Raw genomic sequence first — 18,916 nt, forward strand, 5'->3', positions numbered from 1 at the left:
TGATCCGTGATTCTCCCAAAATGGCTTATTCCAAGGCAACCCTGTGCTGAGAAGGCATGGCACACTTTGCCTGCATGTATTATGTACGTGCATTGACAGGACACACGTAATTCTTCCTAAATCAAAGAGCCTATTTGTATCATGGCTTTGTTGAGTATTCTGTTCTAAAGGGTGTCGATTGCGCAAGTCATTGACCACAGCATCTTGGTAGGCCAAACTCATTTGTGAAGGTTTTAAGGGCACGTCGACTGTGCTCTGAAATTGCATAACACCATGTCCACCCCCATCATGGTTTATTAGAACTGTACAGCCTCTGGTTTAATTCCTCTTGCATAGGTCATTTTCCTTGTATATATCCTATAACTAATATGTTTCTTTACTTAGTTAATGTTCACTGTGTTCCTTGAGTAAATTATGCATGCATAGAACATGCCTGTCTCAAAAAAGATTGACAACGTGGAGAGAGCAAGGGAAGCAACAAAAAATAAATAAAATGAAGCACAATACTATATAATATATTAGTTTATTTTCTCATATGAAAGGATATATTGAGAATGAACATACAGCACTGAGCACTACATAATATTCAAAGAATGCATACGACAAAATACTTGAAAATGTATGTTGAATAAATATCTTTGGTGCATTTACTAGTGTGGGGTAAAAAAAAAAATAAAGAGTGCAAAAGTATCAATTATGAAAGAAGTATAGGAGGCAATTGATAAACATGTCTTGCTACGTAAACAATAATTGCAAATCATTTCTAAATGCTGTGTGATGAAGAAAGTTTGTTACATTCGAAGTCCAACGACTTATTCCCATGATGCAGAACTAGGAAGGCTCGTCTTCTTTCCCAGTTTCATCGATATTTCTCCTTTACAATCCAATCAGGACCTACTCCGTTGACTTTCAGCCTGTCTCTCCATATGCTACATTGCACAGTTGGAGCGTCCCACCCTGGTTCCTGGGCCCGTATTCATAAAGGGTCTCAGAGTAGGAATGCTGATCTAGGATCAGGTCTGCCCTTTCCATTCAATCTTATTCATTACGATCTAAAAGGCAAAACTGATTCTAGACCGTGGCTGCTTTTCTGAGACGCTTTATGAATACGGGTAGGGTTTGGTAATTTCTAAATGTAATTTGTTTGGTTACAGTTACTAGTTAGTTACCTGTCCAAAATTGCAATCAGTAACTTAACATTTGGATTACCCAAACTCAGTAATGTAATCATATTACTTTTTGATTACTTTCCCCTTACGAGGCATTAAAGGAGACAAAAAGGATCCATCAAACATTTGATGTGTCATCATAGTGGTCTCTGACTTGTGTTCAGACTCGCTCAGGTGGAGCGACTTAAAATGTACACCTTTTTCCAACGCTGAATTAAATGTCATTGAGAAAACAAAAAGGTGTCATCATTTCGCAAACATTCTTCCTAAATTTAAAAGTAATCCAAGAGGGTACATTTTCAAAAGTATCTGTAATGTGATTACATTACATGTAATGGGATTACATTGCTGGTAACGTACCTGGTTAAAGGTTACGTTTTTTTGTAATCAGATACATGTAATCAGTTACTCCCAAACCCTGAATACGGGCCCTGGTTCTGAGTTCAGTATTAGAGCTGGGCAGACTGAACCATGGTCAGGTGACAAGACTTACACAGCACCCTCTCATCCAGTGGATGGCAGCCATGGTCGTTTGGCTCTGGGGAGAGCTGGGTACTGCAGACCTGAACACAGGGTGTATAAAAGGGAAAAGGTTGTGAGATGCAGATGCCACAGCCAAAGTTTCCTCTGGGAAAAATTAAGTTATTCTATTCTAACGTTATTCTATTATTGCTGTCCTGAACTGATTGTGAAGAAACCAATCCCCAGTAATTATTCAGCTGATTGAGATCGGCATGCAAATGTAGCGAACACATATCACACTAACATATAAAGAGCCTTTCTCTTGTTCGTGTCCTGTACCTCACAGCGATAGCAGTCCTCGTGGAAGGAGCGTCCCAGGCACTCCACGGTGAAGCTGTCCGTGCCATCCTCTCTTGGAATGATCAGCTGCTGGCAGGCACTACACTGGGGAGCGTATTTCCTTCAACAAACAAATCAGACAAGAGGACCTCATTTCATTATTATGTATTCATGATGAATTATTTTCAATTACAACATCAAGCCCATTTAGTAGCTCTCATCCTCAGGTAATCAGGATACACGAGTGTGTCGGGAACAGAAGACGGAGATTTGTGTCGTAATGCGTTTGTTTACCTGTAGTAATCCTGGAGGCAATACACTTCCCCAACCTCTCCCTGAGCGAATCTCTGCTCTCCAATTGGTTGGCTGCACGTCGCACAGATAAAGCAAGGTGGGTGGTAAGCTCTTTCCAGTGCACGGATAACATGGTCTTTGATAACTTCCCCACATGCCCAGCAAAGTTCCAAACTGGCCTGCAGGAAAGAGAGTAGTTTATCATCATCATCATCTTCATCCTCATCTGAAGTCAATCTCTACAACGTGTACTGTTCCTCCCCAGGAGGTTGTTTGTACCTGGTAACAGTCCTCACAGAGTGGTATTCCTGCCTTATTGTAGTACAGTTTACCAGCCAGAGGGATATGGCACTGTCTGCACTGGAAGCAACTGGCGTGGTATGTCCTGTTCAGAGCCTCTATGGCAGTTTCACTCAGAGCCACAGGCTTACGGCAGAAGCCACACACCTCTACGAAGCACACATTCACATATCAAGCAGGGTAAAATTACACATTGAGTCTTGAGGGTCCGTAATGTCGAAATCTCTCACAATTGTGTGTGTGTGGGGGGGGGGGGAGAATTATTTGATATTTCAATTGTTATGTGGTGTCCTTGATTTGTTATGGGGTTAATTCGAGCCCTGATATCTTAACGGTGAATTGTGAAAAGTTACATACCCGGGTGACATTTCTATAAGGTCACAGACACAGTTTCACCTTACCCTTGCTCTCCACCATCTGTAGCTGCTCCTGGGATGGTTCCTTCTGTTCCCCCCCACTAGATGGTGTTCTTTGCTCTGGCGGTCTATTCACTGCAAAGTTCTGTGGGTAAAAAAAAGGGGGATTAAGTCAAAGATTCTTCACTTGCGTGACTAATCATTTTGTTTGGCACACAGACACGCTATTCTTCAGCCTTCTTCAACAGTGCCATTTTAAAGTAAAGTCAATACACTATTTTCTCTCTGTTTTCTCAGTCTCAAAATTTGAGCATTTTGTAGGTTTTTTTTGTCCAAACTTTCTGGATCGAGAGGGATTCAGTTCATGGTTACGGAGAATGGTCTTCACACACACACACACACAGAGTGTTCTTAGCAAAAATACATAAACTCCCCAGTGCCCCAGAGAAAGGGGAACAACACTCCATGTACCCAATAGTCCTGCTCTCTCCATTCAGGCATCTTTATTGGTTTGTGCTGTTATTGTTTCAACTGAGAGTTGGAGAACAGAGAACAGAATAATGGGGTGACAGGGAGGGTAAAGTTTCCCTGAGAGGGATCAACAGTCCTGTTTCTGAATTTAAAAAACAATTGCGAAAGAAAATGTAGAAGTGCTGTAGAAGCGGGTGCTAATGTGTTTTTGTGCTGTGTCATCCACTGTATCCAAAAGACGGCTGTGTTTCCCCCCCCCCACTAATCTGTACTACAGATGCATCCTTGTTGTCTCCTCAACGGATGTCATATACACGTTAGAGTCTCTGCACACAGCGAATGGCACCTCTCAGTATCATGGCCTGCTAAGACATTATTGAACATTTTAACAGAATGGTCAAGAGATGAGGTCTCGTGAGAAATATATGGGGAACTGTTATATAGTATCGTCAGAAGAAATCTAAACATGGAGGGCGTTGAACGGCAATAATATAGCCTGGCCCCACATCGGTTTGTACAGCCTTACCAACTTCTACGGTCATCGTGCCAGGGCTAGCAACAACATGGCATGGGATGTAGAATACTAGGGTCAATCTTACCGGTTGTTCAGACACTGTTGGTCTGTCTGGATACACAGGTCGGAGGATGGGAGCAGTTGGCGTCTCCTGTACGGGTGGAGGAGGCAGGAGAGGTGCAAGATCCTCCGTCAGTTCAGCATCCACAGACACAGGAGGAAGGGGAGGTGGAGGAGGGAGCTCTGTGAGGAAAAGAGGTTCCAGTGTAGCAATAATAACACTGCATTCAGCATCACAACCCTGCCGGTCAACGTACTATTTAAAAATGTACTTTGTTATCATTCATAACAATCCTGTCACATGTAAATTGTAATATCTAGATTTCTTCACAACAAAATTACAGCTTTTGTAATTAATGTATTGGCTGCTCCTCATTACCCTCAGGACCCTTGTATGCTGCGGTATCTGTCTGCTGCGTGTCTTCCAGACCCAGGGTGAGGTTAGGGGTCACTGGGCTGGGTGGAGGTCTGGGTTTTGAGGGTCTGGCCAGGGAAGGTGTGGAGCTCTGGTCCCCATTCTGTGCACTGCCCTGGGACTCAGACGGAGTCCTCTCTTGCCTATGTATGGAACCATGCTGCGTGTCACCGACACTGGGCTTACGGGTGCTGCTGTCCTCTGGGCTAACCCGCATGGCTGCATGTGGCATGTCATTGGCGGTGGCGCTGTGTGTGCGCGTGTGTTGGTGCTGAGTGACGGTGGCTCTGTAAGGGGACGTCAGCGTGATGAAGACGGAGGAAACCATCCTCTTCTGCGGAGCAGCCGACGCCATGATGCTGAAACACAGAATGCAACGCACAACATAACGTCCCACCGTAACTAGCACGTGTGAGGGACAAGCTAAGCATACCGTCGAGACTATTGAACACACTGAGGCCTGATGGTGCTAAATTCCGGTGGGAGGTGTCTTTTGAATGCCTAGTCATCTCTGCGGTTTTAACACTGACCCATACATGAACGTACAGAACGTATGGCTGATCTGTGTCAGGGCACAGAATGTTTAGCCCACCAAAAAGGAAGAACTTCGCATTGTCACCTCTTGAACTTCCATTTCATCAAGGTGTGGCGGTGTACACGCTCTGTCAACTGTGCCAAAATAACTTTTTACACCAGCTGACATAACCTGTAACATTTAAACACCACATACCTGCTTCACTCCCTCACACAGTACAGTACATGTAGACAAACATTTCTAAAATATTCATACATACAGTGTGCTGAACTAATGCATGAAAAACCTACCTGAACAGTCAAAAATACACGCTCACATGACTACACACACACACACACACACACACACACACACACACACACACACACACACACACACACACACACACTACACACACACACACACACACACACACACACACACACACTACACACACACACACACTACACACACTAGCACAAAGCCTCACATCCTCTCCGCGGCCTAACTACTTTGAAATGAGACTCCTAATAATGGCCTAAGTGTAACAGTGAAAAACTAAAACCTCATTCCTCTCCGTATCAAATCCGATCTTCTACTGTGCCGTTACGTACCTGAGTGAAAAATGTGGGCGTCAGCTCTGTATTCTGTCTTTCCCTCTCTGTGTCTCGGCACTCCCGGTCTGCTCCTCTATTGTTACTCCTAAACCGCCACTGAGAGGGCGAGCTCTGGCAGAAAGGACAGCTATCTACAGAAAGCCACTCCTTTTCCTCCTGCACCTCCCTCCCTCTCTCTCTCCCCCTCCTCCTTCCTTTCCCGCTGAATGACAACAACACTTTCCCAACCGTAAAAGGTGAACAGTTAATCACCAACAAAGTGCAGTAAAAAGCATGACACATTCAGACAAGCAGTCTGGCGCACAGGCACACACGTTGGTAATGCGCACAGCACGTACAGTATCACAGAGTACATGCTGGCCTCCCACTTTTTTCCTCCCTCTTTATCTTTCGAAATCCAACAGGATGTGACTGTACCTGCCTTTTCCAGTTGCCCTCTTTCTGTAGCTATCCTCTGCCCACTCTCTCCACCGCTTTCCCTCATTGTTCTGTCAGTTTTATTTTCCCTACCTCCCTCATTGAGTCTGCCTTCCCCCCCCCCCCCTAATTTTTCTCTTCCCATCCCCCGCTCAGTTCTATCACTCACTCTTGCTCTCTCGTTTAGCCTCGACTAACTATTGGTCTCAAATGCAGTGCTGTAAATCAACAAAAACGCATGACCTTTTCCCCAATACTGAATGCTGAGGGCTAAAGAAAGTACAAGTCTACTTCTTACTAAAGTTCGATTCAAACCCCTTCCTCAATCAGTGTCTGGACTAATAGCAGCAGTAAATGAACAAACACATTAATTACAGTGCAACGAATCATCGCAAAAATGAAACGGTACAGACGGAGAGAAAGAGAGAGATTGCAGGATGTCTGAGAGTTAGAAATCCGCTCTGTTATGGTATGAGCTCTCCTCTCCCGAGTCGGACTTTATCAGCTCTATCAGCAAATGTTTTGCCGTTGAGTGGAGCGTAACCTTGTGGAGCATGCACCCTCATTCCAGCCAGAGAGAAGCTTGTGCAAGAGAAGGGGGAGGCTGAACGTTGAAAGATTCAGAAAAGATAGGGGGCTTGATAATGGAAGGGTGAAAAGGAGAAAGGCACAGGCCCAGTGCAAAACTGTGTAAGAGATGATGTGAGAGAGAAATGAGAGAACGGAGTGAGAGAGGTTAAACTGAGAGAAGTGGCTTGAGAGAGAAGGGGAGCTGCTAGAGGGGGAGCTGGGTCAGGGGGTCTGTGTTGTTCCAGTGTCTGAAGAATGGAATGCTGCGCTGTGGTGATGTCACAGCTGCAAGAGGGAGCATGCTCAGTGATGACATCAGCCTCTAAAATCTAGGCCCCTCCCCCACAGCCCCCCCCCCCCCCCCCTTCTTCAAGAACCCAGAAACATGCAAAAGGGGGAAACTGACAACGCAACTCATATGATTGGGTAAGGGGAGATGGCCATTGTAGGAAAACAGCCCATATTGTTACATCTCTATGAAATAAATGGCTTTTTAGTTGATTCAGTAGAACCCCTTCTACTGAATAAACAAGGCCCTTCCTGTGGCCTATATCTAATACCCGGTTTCAACTCTAATCTGCTTCCATCTGCAACTATTTAAAACCCTAGCCATAGCCCTGGCATCATAAACCAAACACGGTCTCATTTCTCTCTTTCAGGTTAGTCGATAAAGCAAGAAGCATGTCTGTACTTCCTGTTTGACTGCAAGTGGCCCTAGACAAGAGTGTCTGCTAAATGACTAAAATGTAAATGTCCTAGAGTTGTGCAACTGGGTGTGTTGATGACAGGTTTTTAAAAGGAGAAGGTGCACCCAGTGCAGGCAACAGTTACCACACACACACACCTCTCCCTCTGCTCTTCGACTCAACTTCTATCTTCTACGTCTCCTTTTAATCACCCCCCCCCCCCCTAATTTTACCGTCCACTGAACTGCTAAGTCTGTATTCACCCGCCTTCTCTCACTGTATTGCCACGCTTCTTAAATAATAGAAATGATCACCATAAGTGGGCCTGCAAACAGACAATACACACACACACACCTGTTCTATTTTGAATGGTCTGGACATCTCTTAAAGCTAAATAGCATACAATACCTAGCTACGCCACAAATCTACTGCAACGTTATATAATAACATAAGTCACGTAGCCAGGGAACAAACTGTATATCTGTGGCTCTAGCAACCACACCCTTGTCACTATGGTAATAGACTGGTTAATAATTCAAGAGAAGATAAGAGTAAACAAACATCAGTCCCCTTGTGTAAGCAGGGTTAGGCCTCCCTTCACAGGTCCAAACGAGGTTATAAAACAGCAAACATTCATGTTGATATGATTTATGACGGAAACGGTGAGTACGTGACAAGATAATTTATTTTTAATTTTTGAACCTTTAACTAGGTAAGTCTGTTAAGAAACCATTCTTATTTACAATGATGGCCTACCCCAGCCAAACCCGGACGACACTGGGCCAATTGTGCGCCGCCCTAAAGGACTCCCAATCACAGCCGTTTGTGATACAGCCTGGAATCGAACCAGGGTGTCTGTAGTGACGCTTCTGGCACTGAGATGCAGTGTTTTAGACTGCTGCGCCACATCAAAGCTTAACATGTCTATGTAAATGGGGACAGTATTGGATTTCAACAGTATCACTGAGTGAGACAGGCCGGTAGATGGCTGTATTTGAGGCAAAAGTTTTTTGTTTGAGGTAGAGTTAAACAGTGACTGGTCTGTGTTGTGGTATTCTGCAGCCTGATAGTCTTTCTGTGTGTCGCTGTCTGATGACAGGCTTCTGGAATGCCGGACAGATCTGCTTGTGAATGTCTTCTGCTCCTTCCTAAAGAACAATAGAAGCTGTCATGAGGGAAGTGAACACTATTATCGTGCAATCACAACAGTCAGTGCCATAAAATATGATAACTGACATAATTTGATGTTGTACAGGAAAAACCTTTCCGCTGTTTTAGAAGTATTACATGTTCTCCTTAGTCCCTAAACATCCTCGCTCTGTGAGAGAAGCAGAAATGAAAGAGAACTTAACTGATGCCAACTATACTAGATTATTGATGCATTCCTTCTTTTGATTTCTGACATTTTTCTTGTGAGCACCGCTGTATTTAGTCTTCTGGGACAAAGTTGAGAGAAGAGAAGCTGCATGTATAGACAAACACTGAACAAAAATATAAAATGCAACATGTAAAGTGTTGGTCCCATGTTTCATGCGCTGAAATAAACGACGCCAGACATTTTCCATACGCACAAAAATATTTCTCAAAAATGTTGTGCACAAATTTGTTTACATCCCTGTTAGTGAGCATTTATCCTTTCCCAAGATAATCCATCCACCTGACACGTGTGACATATCAATAAGCTGATTAAACAGCATGGTCTATACACAGGTGCACCTTGTGCTGGGGACAATAAAAGTACACTCAGAAATGTTGTCAACAATGCCACAGATGTCTCAAGTTGAGGGAGCGTGCAGTTGGCATGCTGACTGCAGGAATGTCCACCAGAACTGTTGCCAAAAAACGTTTGTTAATTTCTCTACCATAAGCTGCCTCCAATGTTGTTTTAGAGAATTTGTCAGTACGTCCAACCAGCCTCAATCGCAGACCATGTGTATGGCGTCGTGTGGGCGAGCGGTTTGCTGATGTCAATGTTGTGAACAGTTCCCCATGGTGGCGGGGGGCTTGTGGTATTGGCAGGCATAAGATACAGACAACAAACACAATTGCATTTTTTTCAATGGCAATTTGAATGCACAAAAATACTGTGACATGATCCTAAGGTATCTGTGACCAACAGATCCATATCTGTATTCCCAGTCATGTGAAATCCATAGATTAGGGCCTAATTTATTCATTTAAATTAACTGATTTCCTCATGAACTGTAACTAAGTAAAATCAATGAAATAGTTGCATGTTGTGTTTATATTTTTGGTCAGTATAACTAGACAAGTTGACTAACAAATAGCCGACCCAATGTCAGAAATTATAAGCATAAAAATATCTAAGCTTAAAACTATAGTTTTCACACAGCCCTATGAAGAAATGTGTTGCCGTCCCTGCAGAGAGAGGGTGAAAAAAACCCTGAAAGACCAACAGAGCAACAGAGAGAGCTAGATGTGTTCAAGCTGTGGGTCACACTGACCTGGGGCAGAACTTGGGGAGTACCTGGGAGGGCAGCAGGCAGACAGCCTCCCCCCAGGAAAGTGACGAGGATGAGGAGCATGTCAGTCCAGCGGCCTACCGTCAGCATGAGCACCAGCAGGGTCCCCATACACAGGGCCACCGTGTGCAGTAGGGCCTCACTACCTGGGCAGCCATACTGCTCCTCTGTGGAGGACAATAGAGAAGTTCAATTAACAAACGTGATTCTACTAGGGTCATGTTCAGTAGTGTACACTGGAGCAAAACATTGACTGAAAATGAAAATCTGTGTTCTTATTGGCCAAATTGAGGTCATACCTCCCGTCATTTCACTCAGTTTTTAAATGTTTTCTCCCGACTGAACAAGACCCTGATCTTTACGTTTCTAAGAGGCGATTCTATTTGTGGTGCTACTGCTCTCAGTTGACTGATTCAACTCATTCTTTGATTGAATGGTAATCAAGTTCTGATTGATCCATCCCCTTGGACACAGACCACCAACAGGGTGTAGCACATGTTAAGCGGCGTCCAGAACTTCAGAGACTCCCCTCTGACTGGACGTGGTGGTGCACTGTGGTGAGACCGGGCCGAAGGCCAGGACCACGGCTCTCCACAGCAAGGAGAGCGGACGGAGGTCAGGAGGGTGACGCAGAACGAAAAGTAGCATTCAAAGCTGTGACGGGTGTAGAGCCTAGAGACATGGCTCCAGAGAAGTTGGCAGTGACCCGCCAGCAGCCAACGGAGGCCAGGAGGCTGAGACAGCAGTGTAGAGCCCCCTCTTGGAGAAAGTGGAGACTGCAGCCCAGAGCACAGCCCAGGGAGAACCAACACTGGACCAGCATCAGCCGGGTGCTGCCTGGGAGGACATCCTGGAGACAGAGGGATACAGTAACGAATGGATTAAGGAATAAATGGAAGAATGAAGGACACCCAACACAACACTAAAATAACACTAGGAACCAAAAAAAACATGCTGTGCTGATGACAAAACTCCCGCTGTGTGTGCAGGGGATAACTAGAGCAACATATTGGACAATAATTCCACCGATATTCAATAAATAGGATGAAAGGGAATCCCGTGCTTATCTGAACATGTGCGGCTTTCTCATGATGCATCACTGTCACAATGTAAGAAGTCCTCATTGAAGTACATTTCTTGGACAATTGCTCTTTTGGGTGGCAATGTATGAAAATTCAGTATGGACAAATTACACAATTTCTCCGCTGTAAAACAGTATACCAACAAGTTGTCCCCCCCCCCCCCCCCCCCCCCAAAAAAAAGGAATGGCAAGCGGTTTGCTGATGTCAACGTTGTAAACAGTGCCCCATGGTGGCAGTGGGGTTATGTTATGGGCAAACATAAGCTACAGACAACAAACACAATTGTGTTTTATTTATGGTAATTTGAATGCACAGAGATAATGTGTATTCATCACCTCATGTTGGTGAGTATGCAGGCCACGGAAGAACTGAAAACGGAACAACATTCCACAGGCCACAATCAACAGCCTGATCAACTCTATGCGAAGGAGATGTGTCAACAGATGCATCTGTATTCCCAGTCATGTGAAATCAATACATCAGGGCCTAAATTATTTCTTTCAATTCATTGATTTCCTTATATAAACTGTAACTCAGTAAAATCTTTTAAATTGTTGCATGTTGCGTTTATATATTTAGAGTGTGTGGACCGAGCAGACATTTAACAAAAAAGCCACACAAGAGGCACAAAAAACATAGAGCAACTTGAGGCGCTCTGCTCCCAACTCCTCTCCTAATGTACCAAAACAAAAACAGTGGATTATTTCATCATACATATATTGAAGAAAGGCTGCCACTTAAGTACTGTGATCGGTTTGTTTTACTTAAAACATTTAATTAAAGTATTGAGGCTGGTGGGGGTCTACTTGGGAAGAGTCCACCAAGATGGGATGAGTGGGGGCCCCATGCACACCTCAGAGAAGTGTCTGATGCCCTCCCAGTCACCATAAAACTGTATTTTTTTGTGAAGGATCAACAACAAGTGGGACACAATCATGAAGTGGAACGACATTTATTGGATATTTCAAACTTTTTTAACAAATCAAAAACTGAAAAATTGGGCGTGCAAAATTATTCAGCCCCTTTACTTTCAGTGCAGCAAACTCTCTCCAGAAGTTCAGTGAGGATCTCTGAATGATCCAATGTTGACCTAAATGACTAATGATGATAAATACAATCCACCTGTGTGTAATCAAGTCTCCGTATAAATGCACCTGCACTGTGATAGTCTCAGAGGTCCGTCAAAAGCGCAGAGAGCATCATGAAGAACAAGGAACACACCAGGCAGGTCCGAGATACTGTTGTGAAGAAGTTTAAAGCCGGATTTGGATACAAAAATATTTCCCAAGCTTTAAACATCCCAAGGAGCACTGTGCAAGCGATAATATTGAAATGGAAGGAGTATCAGACCACTGCAAATCTACCAAGACCTGGCCGTCCCTCTAAACTTTCAGCTCATACAAGGAGAAGACTGATCAGAGATGCAGCCAAGAGGCCCATGATCACTCTTGATGAACTGCAGAGATCTACAGCTGAGGTGGGAGACTCTGTCCATAGGACAACAATCAGTCGTATATTGCACAAATCTGGCCTTTATGGAAGAGTGGCAAGAAGAAAGCCATTTCTTAAAGATATCCATAAAAAGTGTTGTTTAAAGTTTGCCACAAGCCACCTGGGAGACACACCAAACATGTGGAAGAAGGTGCTCTGGTCAGATGAAACCAAAATTGAACATTTTGGCAACAATGCAAAACGTTATGTTTGGCGTAAAAGCAACACAGCTCATCACCCTGAACACACCATACCCACTGTCAAACATGGTGGTGGCAGCATCATGGTTTGGGTCTGCTTTTCTTCAGCAGGGACAGGGAAGATGGTTAAAATTGATGGGAAGATGGATGGAGCCAAATACAGGACCATTCTGGAAGAAAACCTGATGGAGTCTGCAAAAGACCTGAGACTGGGACGGAGATTTGTCTTCCAACAAGACAATGATCCAAAACATAAAGCAAAATTTACAATGGAATGGTTCAAAAATAAACATATCCAGGTGTTAGAATGGCCAAGTCAAAGTCCAGACCTGAATCCAATCGAGAATCTGTGGAAAGAACTGAAAACTGCTGTTCACAAATGCTCTCCATCCAACCTCACTGAGCTCGAGCTGTTTTGCAAGGAGGAATGGGAAAAAATGTCAGTCTCTCGATGTGCAAAACTGATAGAGACATACCCCAAGCGACTTACAGCTGTAATCGCAGCAAAAGGTGGCGCTACAAAGTATTAACTTAAGGGGGCTGAATAATTTTGCACGCCCAATTTTTCAGTTTTTGATTTGTTAAAAAAGTTTGAAATATCCAATAAATGTCGTTCCACTTCATGATTGTGTCCCACTTGTTGTTGATTCTTCACAAAAAAATACAGTTTTATATCTTTATGTTTGAAGCCTGAAATGTGGCAAAAGGTCGCAAAGTTCAAGGGGGCCGAATACTTTCGCAAGGCACTGTAAGTGCTTCCTTCTCCTTCTCCCAAACCAAATCCATCCCTCTCAACCACCCAGTTCTCCCCCTTTACCCCCCCAAGCCAAGCTTATCACCACCTCCCATCACTGCCCTCTCTTAACCACCCAGGCCAAGTTGAACCCAACCTCCCTCCCTGTCTTCTTCTCAGACACATTTACACCCCTTTATATATCTACTTACTCATCCATTCACACACACACACAACATATACCTTGTGCCTCCGCACACCCATTCTCTCCCGCCCTCCTACACAGATTCATATTGACCAAATGATTAGTACATTTTTGGATGCATTTTCCCTTAAATATTCACCAGAAACAACAACTTCACAGCTATTTTTTTTAAAGCATATCCCAGGAGGCAATGCCTCTGGACCCCCCTAGAGGTGTGTTGACACCAGAACCCATGACCCTGACCCCCCCGGAATATCCAGTGACGGCCCTACGGGAGAATTTAGGACCACTGGGGAGAAGACCCAGTGGCCCACAGACCAGTCTGGAGCTAGATCTGCAGCGCAACACTCAACCCATGTCCCCCCACCGGCCTGCTGCAAGTGAAGACCTTGTCCTTTTCTTCTCTTTACTGTCTCCATCCGATTCAGAACCACTGGTACAGGAGAGAGATTCAAGTAACGTTGAAGTTGTGTGTACCAATAATGTACACATAAACACTAAAGCATATAATAATATAATTAATGAATAAAGTTTATTTCTATACTTGCTCTAAATGAAGAGGTCCTTTAATGGGGTGGCAGGTAGCCTAGTGGTTAGAGCGTTGGGCCAGTAACCGAAAGGTAACTGGATCAAATCCCTGAGCTGAAAAATCAAATCAAAGTTTATTTGTCACATGCGCCGAATACAACAGGTGTAGACCTTACAATGAATTGCTTACTTACAGGCTCTAACCAATAGTGAAAAAAATACCTACAATAGGTAGGTAGGTAGGTAAATAAATAAATAAATAAATAAAACAGTAAAAAGACAGGCTATATACAGTAGCGAGGCTATAAAAGTAGTGAGGCTACATACAGACACCGGTTAGTCAGGCTGATTGAGGTAGATATGATTAAAGTGACTATGCATATATGATGAGTAGCAGTAGCGTAAAAGAGGGGTTAGCAGGTGGTGGGTGGGACACAATGTAGATAGCCCGGTTAGCCAATGTGTGGGAGCACTGGTTTGTCGGGCCAATTGAGGTAGTTGGCGCTCCGGTACCGCTTGCCATGCGGTAGTAGAGAGAACAGTCTATGACTGGGGTGGCTGGGGTCTTTGACCATTTCTAGGGCCTTCCTCTGACACCGCCTGGTGTTGAGGTCCTGGATGGCAGGCAGCTTAGCCCCAGTGATGTACTGGGCTGTACACACTACCCTCTGTAGTGCCTTGCGGTCAGAGGCTGAGCAATTGCCATACCAGGCAGTGATGCAACCAGTCAGGATGTTGCAGCTGTAGAACATTTTTTAAAATTATTTTCTCCCTTTTCTCCCCAATTTCGTGATATCCAATTGTTAGTAATTACTATCTTGTCTCATCGCTACAACTCCCGTACAGGCTCGGAAGAGACTGAGGTCGAAAGCCATGCGTCCTCCGAAACACAACCCAACCAAGCCGCACTGCTTCTTAACACAGCGCGCCTCCAACCCGGAAGCCAGCCGCACCAATGTGTTGGAGGAAACACCGTACACCTGGCTACCTTGGTTAGCGCGCACTGCGCCCGGCCCGCCACAGGAGTTGCTGGTGTGCGATGAGACAAGGATATCCCTACCAGCCAAACCCTCCCTAACCCGGGCGACGCTAGGTGGACCGGTCGTGGCCGGCTGCGACAGAGCCTAGGCGCGAATCCAGAGTCTCTGGTGGCACAGCTAGCGCTGCGATGCAGTGCCCTATACCACTGCAACACCCGGGAGGCCAGCTGTAGAACATTTTGAGGATCTCAGGACCCATGCCAAATCTTTTTAGTATCCTGAAGGGGAATAGGTTTTGTCGTGCCCTCTTTACGACTGTCTTGGTGTGTTTGGACCATTCTAGTTTGTTGCTGATGTGGACACCAAGGAACTTGAAGCTCTCAACCTGCTCCACTGCAACCCTGTTGATGAGAATGGGGGCATGCTCAGTCTTCCTTTTCATGTAGTCCACAATCATCTCATTAGTCTTGATTACGTTGAGGGAGAGGTTATTATTCTGGCACCACCCGGCCAGGTCTCTGTCTCGTCGTTGATCTGGCCTAACACTGTTGTGTCTTCTGCAAACTTAATGATGGTGTTGGAGTCGTGCCTGGCCATGCAGTCGTGGGTGAACAGGGAGTACAGGAGGGAACTGAGCACGCACCCCTGGGGAGCTCCAGTGTTGAGGATCAGCGTGGCAGATGTGTTGCTACCTACCCTCACCACCTGGGGGCGGCCCGTCAGGAAGTCCAGGATCCAGTTGCAGAGGGAGGTGGGTCTAGGGTTTCTGGGATAATGGTGTTGATGTGAGCCATGACCAACCTTTCAAAGCCCTTCATGGCTACGGGCGTGAGTGCTACGGGTCTGTAGTCATTTAGGCAGGTTGCCTTTGTGTTCTTGGGCACAGGGACTATGGTGGTCTGCTTGAAACATGTTGGTATTACAGACTCAATCAGGGACATGTTGAAAATGTCAGTGAAGACACCTGCCAGATGGTCAGCACATGCCCGAAGCACACGTCCTGGTAATCCGCCTGGCCCAGCAGTTGTGTGTATGTTGACCTGTTTAAAGGTCTTACTCATATCGGCTACGGAGAGCATGATCACACAGTCGTCCGGAACAGCTGATGCTCTCATGCATGCCTCAGTGTTTGCTTGCCTCGAAGCGAGCATAGAAGTGATTTAGCTCGTATGGTAGGCTCGTGTCACTGGGCAGCTCGCGGCTGTGCTTCCCTTTGTAGTCTGTAATAGTTTGCAAGCCCTGCCACATAAGACAAGCATCTGAGCCGGTGTAGTATGATTCAATCTTAGCCCTGTATTGACGCTTTGCCTGTTTGATATGTTCATCGCAGGGCATAGCAGGATTTCTTGTAAGCTCCGGGTTAGAGTCCCACACCTTGAAAGCTGCAGCTCTACCCTTTAGCTCAGTGCGAATGTTGCCTGTAATCCATGGCTTCTGGTTGGGGTATGTACGTACAGTCACTGTTGGGACGACGTCCTCGATGCACTTATTGATAAAGCCAGTGACTGATGTGGTGTACTCCTCAATGCCACAAGGTAAAAATATGTTGTTCTACCCCTGAACAAGGCACTTAACCCACTGTTCCCCGGTAGGCCATCATTGTAAATAAGAATTTGTTCTTAACTGACTTGCCTGACTCACCATTTAATATTTGCTCTAATGTAGACATATAGTAAATTTATTGGATATTTCAAACTTTTTTAACAAATCAAAAACTGAAAAATTGGGCGTGCAAAATTATTCAGCCCCCTTAAGTTAATACTTTGTAGCGCCACCTTTTGCTGCGATTACAGCTGTAAGTCGCTTGGGGTATGTCTCTATCAGTTTTGCACATCGAGAGACTGACATTTTTTCCCATTCCTCCTTGCAAAACAGCTCGAGCTCAGTGAGGTTGGATGGAGAGCATTTGTGAACAGCAGTTTTCAGTTCTTTCCACAGATTCTCGATTGGATTCAGGTCTGGACTTTGACTTGGCCATTCTAACACCTGGATATGTTTATTTTTGAACCATTCCATTGTAGACTTTGCTTTATGTTTTGGATCATTGTCTTGTTGGAAGACAAATCTCCGTCCCAGTCTCAGGTCTTTTGCAGACTCCATCAGGTTTTCTTCCAGAATGGTCCTGTATTTGGCTCCATCCATCTTCCCATCAATTTTAACCATCTTCCCTGTCCCTGCTGAAGAAAAGCAGGCCCAAACCATGATGCTGCCACCACCATGTTTGACAGTGGGGATGGTGTGTTCAGGGTGATGAGCTGTGTTGCTTTTACGCCAAACATAACGTCTTGCATTGTTGCCAAAAAGTTCAATTTTGGTTTCATCTGACCAGAGCACCTTCTTCCACATGTTTGGTGTGTCTCCCAGGTGGCTTGTGGGAAACTTTAAACAACACTTTTTATGGATATATTTAAGAAATGGCTTTCTTCTTGCCATTCTTCCATAAAGGCCAGATTTGTGCAATATACGACTGATTGTTGTCCTATGGACAGAGTCTCCCACCTCAGCTGTAGATCTCTGCAGTTCATCCAGAGTGATCATGGGCCTCTTGGCTGCATCTCTGATCAGTCTTCTCCTTGTATGAGCTGAAAGTTTAGAGGGACGGCCAGGTCTTGGTAGATTTGCAGTGGTCTGATACTCCTTCCATTTCAATATTATCGCTTGCACAGTGCTCCTTGGGATGTTTAAAGCTTGGGAAATCTTTTTGTATCCAAATCCGGCTTTAAACTTCTTCACAACAGTATCTCGGACCTGCCTGGTGTCTTCCTTGTTCTTCATGATGCTCCCTGCACTTTTAACGGACCTCTGAGACTATCACAGTGCAGGTGCATTTATACGGAGACTTGATTACACACAGGTGGATTGTATTTATCATCATTAGTCATTTAGGTCAACATTGGATCATTCAGAGATCCTCACTGAACTTCTGGAGAGAGTTTGCTGCACTGAAAGTAAAGGGGCTGAATAATTTTGCACGCCCAATTTTTCAGGTTTTGATTTGTTAAAAAAGTTTGAAATATCCAATAAATGTCGTTCCACTTCATGATTATGTCCCACTTGTTGTTGATTCTTCACAAAAAAATACAGTTTTATATCTTTATGTTTGAAGTCTGAAATGTGGCAAAAGGTCGCAAAGTTCAAGGGGGCCGAATACTTTCGCAAGGCACTGTATACCAACTAGACCTGAGGAACACACATGCTCACAAGTTACTGTCCTCTTCACCATAATCAATAAAGTTCCTCACCATTATTGTATCAATACCACCATAATTTAATGACTTTGATATCAAGCAATTAAAGCAATATTTTTTTTGTGGCTAACGTTAGCTAGGTGGCTAACGCTAATGTGATAGGTTCTTGGACCATGATAGCTCCGTCGATGTGAATGGGGGCGTGCCCTGCCCTCCTTTTCCTGTAATCCACGATCAGCTCCTTTGTCTTACTGACGTTGAGGGAGAGGTTGTTGTCCTGACACCATATTGCCAGGTCTCTGACCTTCTCCCTATAGGCTGTCTCATCGTCGTCAATAATCAGGCATTCTACCGTCGTGTTGTCGGCACACTTAATAATGGTGTTGGAGTCGTGTGTGGCCATGCAATCCTGGGTGAACAGGGAGTACAGGAGGGGACTAAGCATGCACCCCTGAGGGGCCCCCGTGTGGAGGGTCAGCGTAATGGATGTGTTGTTGCCTTCCCTCAACACCTGGGGCGGCCCGACAGGATGTCCAGGATCCAGTTGCAGAGGGAAGTGTTTAATCCCAGAGTCATTTTTTTGTGCAAACGTTCTTACTTTTTAACTCTGCATTGTTGGGAAAGGGCTCATAAGTAAGCATTTCATGGTAAAGAATGGCATTCTATTTGTTTGTCTACCACAAACTGACATGCACAGCTTGTGCAGTATCCAGTTTGAGGGAGACTTTTTCCTGTTTTTTTCTGACTCACACTATCACCACAAGTATTTGTTTATTATCTCATGCTAGAAATTTCTATCCCAAAATGTAGAGTGATATTGTCATTGATTAAATAGGCAGTGA

General features: G+C 44.8%; 1 protein-coding gene across 3 annotated transcripts; it reads right to left on the bottom strand.

Annotated features, from left to right (window-relative positions):
- Nucleotides 1-504: 504 nt before the first annotated feature.
- On the bottom strand, nt 505-10,844 carry LOC139370832 (filamin binding LIM protein 1). Of its 3 annotated transcripts, none has more exons than XM_071110637.1 (8): nt 9,650-10,844; nt 4,345-4,739; nt 3,991-4,148; nt 2,966-3,065; nt 2,544-2,713; nt 2,265-2,443; nt 1,971-2,091; nt 505-1,732 (listed from the first exon to the last, which is right to left on the bottom strand). In XM_071110637.1, the coding sequence occupies exons 2-8, from the start codon at nt 4,733-4,735 to the stop codon at nt 1,619-1,621; spliced, it is 1,233 nt and encodes a 410-aa protein (XP_070966738.1). In that variant the 5' UTR covers nt 4,736-4,739; nt 9,650-10,844; the 3' UTR covers nt 505-1,618. The 3 variants fall into 3 exon arrangements, with proteins under 3 accessions (XP_070966738.1, XP_070966735.1, XP_070966736.1); XM_071110634.1 differs by lacking the exon at nt 9,650-10,844 and adding an exon at nt 5,509-6,123; XM_071110635.1 differs by lacking the exon at nt 9,650-10,844 and adding an exon at nt 5,933-6,015.
- Nucleotides 10,845-18,916: the final 8,072 nt, after the last annotated feature.

The sequence above is a fragment of the Oncorhynchus clarkii genome, chromosome 17 (genome assembly GCF_045791955.1).
Source record: "Oncorhynchus clarkii lewisi isolate Uvic-CL-2024 chromosome 17, UVic_Ocla_1.0, whole genome shotgun sequence".
Classification (NCBI taxonomy): Eukaryota; Metazoa; Chordata; class Actinopteri; order Salmoniformes; family Salmonidae; genus Oncorhynchus; species Oncorhynchus clarkii.